This window comes from Octopus bimaculoides, chromosome 18 (genome assembly GCF_001194135.2).
Source record: "Octopus bimaculoides isolate UCB-OBI-ISO-001 chromosome 18, ASM119413v2, whole genome shotgun sequence".
Lineage (NCBI taxonomy): Eukaryota > Metazoa > Mollusca > Cephalopoda > Octopoda > Octopodidae > Octopus > Octopus bimaculoides.
The window spans coordinates 35212031-35226869 of record NC_068998.1 but is presented as its reverse complement, the minus strand read 5'-3'; the positions used below and the strand labels follow the sequence as shown (position 1 = coordinate 35226869).

At 35.3% G+C, this 14839-nt stretch overlaps 1 protein-coding gene across 1 annotated transcript in view; it reads right to left on the bottom strand.

Moving 5' to 3' along the window:
* LOC106867954 (N-acetylated-alpha-linked acidic dipeptidase 2) overlaps positions 1 to 14839 on the bottom strand; it is a 336237-nt gene that overhangs the window by 83959 nt on the left and 237439 nt on the right. Inside the window, exon 10 of the mRNA XM_052974261.1 lies at positions 13844 to 13940. Coding sequence (XP_052830221.1) covers positions 13844 to 13940 — 97 coding nt within the window. The remainder of the gene's footprint in view (positions 1 to 13843; positions 13941 to 14839) is intronic.

The window sequence follows — 14839 nt, the reverse complement described above, 5'->3', positions numbered from 1 at the left end:
TATATATGTACACACACATATATACAGACACACACACACACACATGTATATATATCAATATCATAGGCATGTGGTCCATGGAAGCAAGGGAAACAATGCATCCCTTAAAAATTATAGAAAAGAAATTGAAAATATATTAATTATTTTCCATCAGATTGTTCTTCTTGAAATTAGCATGAGATGACAAGCAGTTGCAGACGACACAAAATACCTGTACAAGGGAAGCAACACGAGCTGTTGCATCCTTTTCGGTGTAATATTTGAACATATTAAAAATACCACATCTGTCCAGAACCTCCCACTAGCTGATCCCAGATGCATTTCTGACTCTTTTGCCTTCCTCAATGGGAAATGCTGAAGAGAGATGACCCTGAGTAGATTCAAAACAAGCTTTATGTAAAAACAATTAACATCAGTGACTGAGTTGTGCTCATGGACTGCCTGGTCAGAATAAAAACAGCAGCCTCAGCACCATGCAGTGATGAGGAATAAACAAACATTCAGTTAGTTAGCAGCTGATGCTGCTATTTTTATTCCAATCAGGTAGGGCATGAGTGAAACTTGGTCACTGAAGTTCACTGTTTTACGGTTAAGTTACAACTTGGAATCGGTTTAGGGTTACCTCTGTTCAGTATTTCCAATTGAAGAAGGTTAAAAATCCAGAAATGTGTCTGGGAATCTGCTAGGAGCAATCACTGGGCAGATATGGTGATTTTACACCTTTTACGAAAAGAGAGAGAAATTTTTTCTCCATGGTAACTGCAGCGAATTTACATGCAGAAGTTAAAATATATCACAAACATATTTTAACTAAACTAAAGTTAATAATATATATGCTCATACATCCTAGAAGAAAATAAACATAGGTGGAATACTGTTGATGCTGATTAGCAGTGGTGGTTGTTTGAAAAAAACTACAGGGACCCATATCACTCGCTCTCCAATTAAGTCGTTTTATTATTATTATTATTATATGAAAATTCACAGCTTATTTTGCTGGGTATGAAAGTGTCAGCTATCTACAGCCAGCAGACTAGGGTGATACTTGTTTACTGGTCATGCTTCAAGACCCCTGTGAAAAATTCTTGCAGTTCCAAGCAATGATGATTTTTGTAGGGATTCTCACTTGCACCAATCTTTTTCAGCCATGTTGTTAGTTGAGTGCTAATTCTTCCAAGTGCACCAATTACTATTGGTATCACGTCTACCCTTTTCATTGACCACTAGCTTCAAATTTCCCACTTTAAATTGTCATAGTTGTGTATTTCATCTTCTTCTTTCACATTGATCCTGTTGTTACCGGGGCATGCTATGTCAATTATCATACATGTTCTTTCTTTTTTATTTACCACAACAATGTCCAGTTTCCAATGTCTGGTTGGGTGATCACACTGGATCATTGCATCCCACAGGATTTTGCAATTCACATTTTTGGTGATTCCTTCTGGAGTTTGCTTATACCACGTCTTTGCTCTTTGTAGGCCATAATTTCCACAGAGCTCCCAATAGATCATTCATGCCACATTGTCATGGTGGTGACCAGAAAATTCCACTGCGGTAAATTCCACCATGGAAAATTCCACCAGGTAAATTTCGCCATAGGTAAATTCCACCACGGTATATTCCACCATGGTAAATTTCACCATAGGTGAAATTATTATTATTATTATCATCATCATTATTATTATATGGGTTACAATATTATGGAAATAAAAAAGAATGCATAAAAATAATATCAATAATGTCAATGAATACAAAAAATACGAGGGAGAAAAAATAATTAATGAACAATCAAACAAAGAAATACATGATGTATACTTTAAACACCTGATTGAGGAAGCAGTATCAAAAAGATACTCATTGAAATTTATAAAACAAATACTCAATGGGAGATCAAAATATTATACAGTATTTACAAGACAGAAACAACTATTATGGAAGAAAAAAGGCATGCAGATATTGTAAAAATCAAAGGAAATATCGAACATATGGCAATACAATGTGGGAAAATAGCACACACGAAATATAAAGAGAGACACGATGAGATAACCAAGATAATCTTTGCGAACCTACTACAGCAATATAACATATAAAGAAAACCCAGAAAATAAGAAACAGGCAAATAGAAAAGGTAACAAGAAGTGAAAAGGTTATGATTTTTAGTAGATAGCTCTGTAATAACACTAAACCATATAGAGAACAATAAACCCAATATTACAATATCTGACCACAAAAGAAAAGAAACAATAATAATTGAAATTCGAATACATCTGTCCAAGGGTGGAATTTACCATGGTGGAATATACTATAGTGGAATTTACCTATGGCGAAATTTACCAGGTGGAATTTTCTGTGGTGTAATTTACAAAGGTGGAATTTACCTAGAACCATCATGACATCTTTTGTATTCGCGTTGTGCCAATTTTGGGCATCCACTAATGATGTGCCATACTGTTTCACCTCTCTCACTACACATTCTGCATTTGTTGTTATCGTTAGTGTTGTCCATTTTGCACATAATATAGTTGGTCCCTAATGCTTGTTCCTGTCTAGCAAATCCCCTCACAAAGCACTGGTTGAAGATACTTGCTCAAGGTGCCACACAGTGGGACTGAACTTGAAGCCACATGGTTGAGAAGCAAACTCCTTACCCACACCGACACACTTTCTCCTAAGCTCCAAATTATCATTTAATGTCCATGCTCCATGCTGTGAATACGAGTGTTTCTGTCTCTATCTTCAGGTCACTCCCCCTCATCTATAGCTACTGGTCCTCTGTATCTATCTTCTTCCTGTATTTCAACAGTAGCTCCATGGCATTTTTTTTTACCACTCTTAGCTGTTTTCCTCTGCTTTGATACAATCCAGGCAACTGATCAAACTTCTCCCACCCTTTCTTCTGGAAAGTACAGCCTATCAGTGTCACTCTTAGGGTGGAAGTCTCCATGTACTATCCATTTTCTTCAGTTCTCTCTTTTACCATTTTATAATTTCTGCTCCATACTGAAGTGATGCTATCACCCATGTATTAACTGCTTGAATTTTATTCCATCCAGTCAATTTTTAGTACATCACCAACCTCAGGCTTCCGAAATACTCCATCGTCAGTTGCTCTTTCATTTCCTTTTTTATTACCTTGTTGAACTCTTGTACACCAAGGTCTTGATATCCTTTCATTTCAATTTGCTTCATCAAGTCTCTGTTCAGTAATTCTATCTCTGCTAGGGACTGAACCATGGCTCTTTTTAAGTAGATTATTATTATTATTATTATTATTATTATTATTATTATTATTATTATTATATTTCCTTTGATTTTGTTTTATATGCAATGTTTACTGAATATCAACCATATACATTGTTGGTTTTGACAGTCTGTATATTTCTACATTTAAAATACTTCAACAACATAAATACAATATGTTCATCTGAAGTAGTAATGTCTGTAATATTATACAAAACTGCAATTGCTTTGGCTCCAAATACATAACACAAGAAATGAAAATAAACAGTAAAAGCAGAAATTATATCAGATACTGAAAGAAAAGCAATCTATAGACTCTCTCTCTTTCTCTCTCTCTCTCTCTCTCTCTCACATACACACACACCTTTTAAAACAAAAAAATGAAGAAAATTGATAAAAATTTACGTACAGATGTTTTTATTTAAAGACATTCAAATTCATACATAGAATTTCCACCTACAGCTGTTTCCATACCTAATTCTTAATTTCAGAAATAAAATTCCATATTCGAAACCAGTGAATTAGGAACATCCTCAGGGAGAACTTCAAAAGGAAGTCATTTAACAACATGTAGGCTAACCTATGACAAACTCAGAAGTGTGTGTTTTTATCGGATGTAAGCATTCCGTAGAAACCATCATTACCACATATATACAAAAATAAACATATTCAACACATCTTTGCTTGTGCCAATATAATACACAGTAGTACATTGATGGTGTTATGATAGTTAAGATATGGACATTATTCAGAGAAAAAAAGAATGGTAGATAAAACTAGTGAATGGGGGAGAACGTTATAGATCAATTGTTAAGGAGTGAGTAGCTAGACATGCCAATTCGTTGAGCATATGCTTGTCAATAATACTACAGATTAACAAAACATATCATATCAAACTCCATCAAACTTCATCCAAAATTGCTACATCAAATACACGGTCTATACATATCAAGTAAACTCAAACAGAACCCTCGCATTACCAGATTTAACCTACAGAAAATCTACATGTATATATGCCACTTGAAACATTGCATACGACACATTGCCTCATCACTGTAAGCTTGCTGAAGTATGTTCAATGTCTGTGTAGCAGACTTCTCAAGTTCAACACAAAATTTTATGCTGGCACTTTGCTGCAACTTCTTGTCCATGGCAAAAACCACAGACTACATTATACATGTAATCACAAAAATAAATTTCAGAACTTGTGAAGAAAACAGTGTTGTCACTCAACACACTGCCTCATGAAAAGTCACTGCTAGTTGTTACTGTGCATGCAACCATGTGCTGCCAGCTGTTGGCATACTAGAGAACTAGTTCAGGAACTTTTTGATACCACCTTGTAAATATATATACATATACATTGTGTTTTTTATTGAAACCAAAACTAAGAGTTCATCTTATGACTTGAGTTTGACACCATGGTGATTCTTCAGGGGAAAACATGCAATGGTATAAAACTCTAGTCATGAGACAAAGTTTCAGTTTCAAAATAAAACCCCCACACAATCTAAAGGTTTTGAACACTCCTCTTTCATTCTTCCAAAATAAACTAATGTACACACAAACACACACACGTAAATGTATACACACACACACTCAAGCACATATATTCACAGATACACACAAACACAAACATATAAGTATAAACAGAGATATATGAAGGCATACAGTCTAGAGGCTAAGTTGTCCAGCTTCTGGTCATAAGGTTATAGGGTCAATCCTCTTACCATGTAGAAAACTGTGCCCTTGAGCAAGGCACTTCATTTCATGTCTCTAGCTGTCACAACTAGGATGTTCCATCAGGTGAATGGTGAGCAAGCTGACAGGAAGCCTATATCTGTTCAGGGCTACATACGTATGTAAAACAATAAATGAAAGCATGGTTCAAGCTGTCAAGCAAGTAACAGCTGGCTGTACACATACTTTAAACATACACATGCACACGCATTTATGTATATATGTGTACACATACACCTTTAAACAGAAACTGAATGAGAGAGAAAGGAATCAAAAATGAATTGGAATAAGAGATGGCATAATTGTAAGAGTGGCAGGTGTGAAGTGAGGAAAGAGCAAACAACATAAATATTGTTAGTATATAGTCTATGCAAAGTCTTTCAAATATCTGTTTAATGAAACATGAAAATGGCAAAAAAACATAAGGAAAGTAAGGAACAAAGGGAAGGCAAAGTGAATGGTAAAACTTGAATAAGACAGCATCTGCTATAACTACAGAAATAGTCTTCATGACAGGAAAGTTTAAAATAAGTATGAGATTGTGAGATCAGTGGGGAAAAACCAATGTCTAAGTACATGTGGGAAAAGACTTAGTGTATTACAAGGAGAGGTTACTGGAAACCTATAAGAGGAAATTTGGTGCCAGAAGCAATGGATGAAAAAGGAAAAATAGAAAGAGATTTGCAATAAAAAGGGAAAAAAAAACAGGACACTTATCACTTTAGAAAATAGAAGGAGAAAAATAGAGAAATGATTGCAAAAGGAAGACAAGTTTTGTTGAGAGAGAGAGACTGAAGAAAAATGAAAGCAAGACAGACAACTGCATTAAGAAAAGACAATGATGATGCTGTATCCTGCTGTAAAAAATAACATCAAAATCATGAAACAATTAAGAACAGGATCCATATCTCTTAAAGTAGACAACTTAACATGTTAATGAAACTGAAATTCAGCAACATAACTGTGGCAAAATGAATGATATCTGCTTATTCTGCAGTTTATTGAACTTCAAAGACAAGAGATCAAGTAATGGACAGTTTAACAGCTTCTTTCATAAACAAAAATCTAAGACTACCATCCAGGAGAAAACCAACAGAGTACCAACACAAACTCCAAATATGAGGGTGGACTCAAAAGTTCAAAGGCCAACTATGAAGGAGTGGTGCTAGAACTGTTAAATTTTGCATGCATTAATTTCAACTCATAAATACTGCATTGTTTTTTTCCAGTTATACTGACATCTGACTGTTCAAAGAAGACTTAAGTAAATAGTAGTGACTTCTCTTGAAAATCAACAAAATTTGGCATTGTGGTGTTATAAAGTATCTGCAGAAAAGAGTTTAGCCCCCAAGGACATTCATGGCCATATGGTTCCTGCATTAGGGGATGACACTCCAGCTTTATCAACAGTGCATAAGTGGACAACTGAATTTAGGAAGGGAACAGAAAGTCTTGAAGATGACCCAAGATCTAGACATCTTGCAACTGCTACAACCAAGGAAAACATTGATCATGTTCATCACATGGTGATGGATGACAAGTGATTGACTATAAATCAAATAGCCTATGTTATATTAGCATATCCTATGAGAGAGTTGAGAATATTCAGCACAATGAACTTGGCATGACAAAGGTCTCTGCTCAGTGGGTGCCAAGTTTCCTAACACCTCATCAAAAGCACACCAGGCTGAGCACATTACGGGAAAATCTGACACTATCTGAGGCAGATCCAGCTGGTTCCTTGAATGCTTCCAAACTCAGGATGAATATTGAGTTCATCTCTTTGAGCCAGAGACAAAGAGATAATCCATGGAGTGGAAACATTCCTCTTCACCTGTCCCAAAGAAGACCAAGGTTATTTCATCTGCAAGGAAGGTGATGGCCTCATTTGTTTGGACTGCAGAAGGCATTGTGTTTATTGACTATCTTCAAAAAGACCACACTGTCAATGGAGAGTTCTATGCCAACTAACTAAGGCAGTTACGAAAGGCTAACAAGACCAAACACTCAGGAAAACTGATGAAAACTTCTTGTTTCATCAGGACAATACTCCAGCATACAAGTCCTTGCTTTCAATGGCTGCTGTGAATGACTGTGGCTTTGAACTGGTTGATCAGCCTCCCAATACTTCTGATTTGGCCCCATCTGATTATCCTCTGTTCTCCAAAATGAAAAAAAAAACACTTGGCTGGGAACTAGTATCACAGTGATGATGACATCATGTCTGCTGTTGATGATTCTTTTTACCAACAGGATAAAAGCTGCTTCATTAATGGGATCTAAGCACTGGAAGTGTGTGGCATGGAAGGGGGAGGGGCTATGAACTTTTCTGCTGCCCCTTGTATAGCAACTTTCAGAACAGCATTTGTTCTTTTAACTCATCATACTCTTTTGTCTGAATGACAACACATAGTGGCTCTTGACCAGGAAAAATTCTGCTTTGGACAATTTTATCATAGAACATCTAATACGTACCCCACTGACAAAGAACCAAGGATTTACATACAGCTATAGTGGGTTCTGCGGAGGCTAGTGTAACACATTACCATTAGAACCAATAAGCAGTATGTTAGAAATGATGCAAAATTTAGAGCTGATGATTTCACAGCAATATGTGAAATTTTGGCTGAAGTAGAAAGAAAGGAGCAAGAATGTGTTGCAACTACTGCATATAAAAAGAGAATAAAGTTTTGAACACTCATGGTTATTAACGGTATTACCTATGAAACTTTTCAGGCAGCAATAAACATCAGAAAGCTTCGAATGAAGGACACTGGATGAAGGGTATGCCCAGATGAAACCAGTTCAGCACAAATGCTACCTCAAAGTTAACAAACAAAGTTAACAAAAGTTCTTAACTAGCTTCTGTAATACGCATTCTGAATGAACCAAGTAGACTGCTTGAAAATTTGAAGAATTTCAAGATAACCTAACCAATGCCTCTATAAACAAGTACTTAACCCTTTAATATTCAGATTACTTTGTCAAATGTAATGCTTATTTATTCAGATTCTTTTGAATTAATCATGCATTATCTCATAGTTTTGCAATTTCAATGATGTGATAGTTTATTTTTGAATGACGTTGTAGGGTAGGTGTGAAAAGTTAGATCTGGCCAGTTTGAATATAAAACAGGCTTTATATTCTGACCAGATATGGTGGGTTTAAATGCTAAAGGGTTAAGCAAGTAGTGTGTAAACAGCTCTGAATGAAACAGAAGAAAAAATAGAGAATAAAATGGACTGAGATGTTGTTACATTGTGCGTGTACCTCCTAAACAAGTGCATGATAATAATGCAGAAGCTCCTTTCACAGAAGCTATAGAACTACAAGAAAATATTTAATCCCTGACTGCAAAGGCAGAAAAATGATTACGAGAGTCTTAACAAAATCAATTTTCCAACAGTTTTTCCATAAATACTTCTATAGTTTTTGTCCTTGAAAACTGGCTCTATTATCATATTGCTGCACAATTGAAATTCCTAAAAGGGACTCATTGATACTATAAGGTTGATACTGTGAGACCTGCATGATCATTTCCGTCTTGCAAGAATACTTAATGAGAGTCACAAAAGAGATTTAGTTTTCATGCAAAGAATAGATCTGGTTCCCAGTGAAATAATGCTACTGTTCATGTTAAAGAAATGCTAATTCCCAATGTTACCTGCCTACATAATAACTGTGAAGAAATCACAAAGTTGTTCAGTAATGTGAAAATATATTTATCAGAGCCTATGTTAAGTCATGGTCAAACTTACATTGCTCTAAGCTGAGCAAGGACAAAGGAAGATTTCAATGCTTTTATAGCATTTAATGAATTTCAAGGAAATTCACAGGGCAGATATTTACTAAAATCACTCAACTTAAGGAAATTCTTTAATAAGTTTTTGAAGGTATAAATTGCATTTTGTTTATCAAACAACATGTTCTAAATTTATTTTGAAAGGATCTGCTATGAATAGCTGGAGGTGCAGTTGATTGATACCTTGACTAAAAAGGTAATGTATATAAATATATATATATATATATATATATATATATAAATATATATGTATATACACACACACACAAACACACACACACACACACACACACATATATATATATATTTATCCTTTTACTTATTTCAGCCATTAGACAGAAGCCATGCTGGAGCACTGCCTTGAAGGATTTTAGCTGAACAAGTCAACCCAATACTTATTCTGCTTTAAAGCCAGGTACTAATTTTATTAGACTCTTTTGCTGAACCACTAATTTACAGAGATGTAAATAAACCAAGAATGACTATTAAGTGGTGATGGCGGACAAACACAGGCACAAAGACATAAACACAAACAAACACATACATAAACAGTAGGCTTCTTTCATTTTCTGCCTACCAAATCCACTCACCAAGCTTTAGTTGGCCTGAAGCTATAGTATAAGATACTTGCCCAAGGTGTCACACAGTGGAACTGAACCCGGAACCATGTGGTTGGGAGCCAAACTACTTACTACACCCCCACCACATACACATATGTATGTATTTTTAAAAAATATTAATATCTGTGTTAGTAAAGCATCATCGTTTTATGTACACTTTTCATGCTGGCATGGGTTGGATGGTTTGGCATAATCAGAGTCAGCATGTGTTTGGGGATACTGCTCAATGAGCTTGGCTGAGAAATTCATTCATTTGCATTTCAATTTTGGCTTTGCTTCTATGGGCGGATATCCTTCTTAACTCCACCCACTTTACCAGATGTGCTGAACATGAGTGACTAAAGGGATCTCACAATTGCATATCTCTGCTTGCTTAGCATAGAGTAAGAAGAACAAGTGACAGAGGCATGAAATATAGTGATGAGATGGATGTGTAATAAAGAGTAGAGTGGTAAGAGTACTAAGTATTCCAAGTATGTATTTTCAAATCAACACAATGCAACTGAGATTAATTTTATTTCAATACATTTTCCCTTCTCTTACAACATGACTAAATTTGCTTAAACACAAGTGAAACTGGTAGCATATTTTGATTTAAAAAAATGAGTATTTTTTCTTTTTGTCTTATATGCAAACACTCACACACACACATCCAGCACTGCTACAGAAAGAAGATTGACTCGGTGTAATAGATGAGCTACTGGGAGAGGCTACAAGAACTGAAGTTCTACTCGCCGGAGAGAAGGCAAGAGAGTTATGTAGTGGTATACATATGGAAGACCCTGGAAGGTCTGGCTCCCAACTTTGGAATTAAAAGCTATACCAACCACCGAACTGGATGGCATTGCATAATACCAAAGTTACCATCGTCTCCATCTCAAATAAGAACCCAGTATTGCAACAGCTTGGGTTTCACGGGACCACAACTGTTTAACATCCTGAAAAGGAACCTACGAGATCTTCCAGGTGTAGGTGTGGAAACATTCAAAAAGCACCTGGACAAATTTCTATCTGAAATCTCAGATGGATCCACATTGTGAGAGGAGGCACAAGGAAGAGCAGCTTCATCCAACTCACTTCTTCACCAAAAACAATACAGAAAGGAAACCCCCAAAACACTGAAAGGGGGTGCTCCAGCATGGTCCCGCCCCCCTAGCTGAAACCAGTAAAAGAATTTTTAAAAACCCAGAATAAGCGATAAGTATATAAATGTATATATGCATTATATAAATGTACACACACACACACACAAACAAACACAGTTGTTTTAGTTGTTAATATTTGCCACTTCATCAAAACATAAATATTTAAAATAAACAAACTGTCAGGAAATATGACACTGAAGAATATTTATACAAAAAGGATTAATAACAGAAAGATGAATAAAAACGAAATATAAAGAAAGCAGCATGAAACTACGACACCCAGTATATCTGTATAGCTATATACATAGATGCATTGCAGTTTCAGAATCAAAAGAAGTATTAGCTCTTGAAGGTGTGTGTGTATCTATACACATACATTTACATGCACACACATACATACACACACACATATATATATATATCTGCTAAGAAAAGTACTTACAACCTAATATATAACATAAAATTCATTTTACAACTATTATGGAAATAAGCATAGAGGTATTAAATAGTAAGCAATAAAATGAAATAAGAGCCAGACATAAGTACATGATTCCAGCTATGAAAAATTAAAGGAAAAATATTCTAGCAAAATACATTATCTTGTTCACATGACACATTTTCTCATGAGTATTATAGCCTGGTTCATAATATTAAATAGAGTTAGAGGTATTAATGATAAAACTAATAACAAACACTTATAAAATATTATGGAATATAATATTAATGGACACTATGATAATGATTTAAAAAATCATGTTTAAGATGTTAGAGAGAGATGCTGGTGGAATTCGTCTATTGAATAATATCACACAATCCCAGAACAAACTAATTAATTACAAGAACAGTACATATAATGTTAATAGAAATATAATATAAAAGGAGGTTTGATAACACCTACCATATCTGGTATCGATGAAATTATCTTATCTATTGCGGCCATATAGTGTCAAATATCACCTACTGATATTCAAATTAGCTTGAAAGATACTAAAAATAGATACAATTATAAAACTACCAGTCTAAGGCCCCATAATGAATACTGTCTCAAAAGAAATATTGCATATTGATGTAATGATATTACCCATAATGGAATTAGGCAATATATAGAAACTACCTTCAACTTTTTAAAAATCAGGTATTTATTACACAAGCATTGCTTTAGGATTATCCAAACTAAAGCACTCAACATCACTGTCAAAATACTTATGAAACCTCAAATCTAAGATTTTATACTTTAAACTTGATTTGGATATTTTAGGCACAGTAAAACTATGAGGATGAAAAGCATAAATGCCATTTGTGCAAACACAAGGCTATGTATTGTACTAATAAGTTGTAACTTATAAAAAAAAAAGAGCTTTAGCTAATTGCATCCATAAAAAAATTGAAAACATCTAAATGTAACTGCATAAATAGAAATCCCAGTAACATTTAGGTATTTCAATTTTTTTCCACAAACACATGAGTACAGAGAAGTAGTGCTATCATGGATGTTTCATATGATGTTGGGAAGTTGTTTTGATAGCAACAGTCTCCAGATCAAGGAAGACAATGGGGGACTGAGTTTTCTTTGGTACTACCCCCAATGGAGTGCATATGTTGTATGTATTTACCTTTAAAGTCATTGGCTGTCATATTTGTGTAATGTTTCATGATGCCATCAAATGACATGAGAATTGATCTACAGACCACAATCTTTTAGGCAGGATCCACCTAACTGGCAGCTGGTAAGAGTTTGGTGGTTACATGCTGGGGTGTAGGGTGAAGACAGTGTGGGTGCACTGTTGTTGCATACAATATTATCTAAGCATGAGTGTAAATTTTGATGTTATGAGAATTAAACAGTTTGTGATATATATTGGAAGGGTGCTGAAAAGTTTCTGGCTTTAAGGGTATCGTGAAAGCCCTGGCTGGAGGCCCAACCTTCTGAGTTATTTGACATGGCTTAAAAAAAATTGAAAGGCTGCTGCAATAAGTGTGTGAATTTGAGAGAGGAATATGTTGCATAAAATCATAATTAACTCCTCCTCCTGTATTTTCTTTAACCCAAAACCAGGAACTTTTCAGCACTCCCTTGTATATGGGTTCTTGGAAAATACTTTATAAGAAGAGTCAGGAAGCTCAAGCTACATGAGGGAAAATAGTTCTAACACTCTTTTGGTTTAGGGATACTCAACGCACACTAACTTATAAGTAAAGCCAATCCTTATTAGTGCTTTGTTGCCTTGTTTAAATGGGGTGCAGTCCTAATAAAAATCTTTCTGTGAGCTAGCAAAGTCAAGAATCTTCTGCTGATACCTGTGACTAAATTTCTAATTATAGCCAACGGGGTGGTGCTAGTAAATATAAAGAGTTTTCTTGATGGGCTTCCATGAAATTAAACTGCTAAGTTGGTGGTAACAGTTATAATGAAGGTGAATTTGTTGATAGTTTTTAAGATTTTCACTGAATGTATCCATGGTATGGTCTCTTAAATGGTTTGAAATTTCAAAAAACCATCATCCCTGTATAGAAGAGAACTGTAGGTTTGTCTATGTTTTGATCAGGATATTCAGGACAAATAACCTGAGGAAATAAATGTCTTCGTTCCCATCATAGCTCTTGATAGATACATCCGTACATCCTTTTTCTACCCAGCAGAAATCCCTATAGAAATCATTGTGAAACAGCAGTGACTTCCTAGGGTTTATAATGGTTCTGATATTGAGGTCACTAATTCTGGTGAATTTTCTACCATAATCTAAGACCTTTAAGAGTACGGATTTCAATACTGAAAGGTAGAAATCTATGATACCAAACTGTTTGAACTTAAAGACTATTTATTCTCAATGCTGCAGAACCAGAGAAGGATGCTGCGCTTCCATTGGATTTATGCTGTAGCTCTTGAGATATTGGAGTTGACAGCGTCAAGAAAACATTTACTACAATGCCTGCCTTGCTCTTAGAAGGGTTGATTAGCTTGTATTTAGGACTGGAAAGGAATTTAGGTTCGTAGAGTTAAAGTGTGATATAAGAAGGACGTATATGGAGGACATGTGGTGAGGCAGTTGACACAATTGTCTATCTTTAAGAGAGCGTCTTGGTCCGTTGTTTTGGTGTCTATGCCATTATATGCTGTGATAATGGTTTTCTTAAAGGTTTAGGAGAGAGAGAGGGGGAGGAGAAAAAGTGAGAGAGAGAAGGCGAAGTGAAAAAGGGAAAAGGGAGAGAGAGGAGAGAAGGGAAAATTAAAAGGCAGAGGGGAGAGAGAGAGAGAGAGAGAGAGAGAAGAGAGAGGGAGGGCTGTTACTTACGATAATAATACTTGAGCATCACCATAACCAATGGGTTGACAAGGTATTTTTGGTAACAGCTTTTTAGCTTCAGCCAAACTTATCCGATATGCATCTTCTGCAAGAGAATTACAAGATATTTCAATTACAAAATTCAATATACATTTGAAAATATGTGTGTGTGTGTGTGTGTGTGTGTGTGTGTGTGTGTGTGTGTATGCATGTGCATATGTACATACACTTGAATAGATTTAAACTGCAAGTGAAAATGAAATAAAAATGAAGTAAACTCTATCTAATGGGTTGTTCTCAAAGGGCTAGAATGAAATGCAGATATTCTATTACTCTACTGATTACTTAAAATGTGAGAAGACTAAATTTTTAAGGTGAGTGCTGAAATTCAAACCAGCATGTATAAAAAGAAATATATATAAAAAAAATTCATACAAAACTGAGACAATTTATCTGTGAGAATGAGAGACCACGACAGTTTCATGATACAATGGTATTAGGGTATAAAGATGACATGAATGAGAATCCAGCATTTCTCCTGCCCATACCAACAAGGGAAATTGAATTTGGCCATCAATGCAAACTATCAGAAGATCCTACTGTCACTGCTGTTATAAAATTCTGCGATTTGGTGGCCAGATATAAAACTAGATAGACAAAACTATTGGGTTACATAAGCAGCTGATCAATAGACTACTGGGAAAAAAAAAAAATTATAGCAGAGAGGTCAACACTTCATGTTCTACTATTTTCATTTGCACTGGAGTGGGTGTAACAGTGTGGCTAAGAATCTCCACTCACAACCACTTGATATCACTTTCAGTTTCATGGCAAGGCATTTTGGACAAATGACCACTTCTGTAGCCTTCCTCTAAGATTGACCAATGCTTTGTCAGTGAAATTGGTAAATAGAAACTGGATGCAAGCCTGATATGGATATACATATATATCCTCATTTAGCTGAAAGTATTCCATGCTGACATTAGTAAAAATATTTACTGTAAT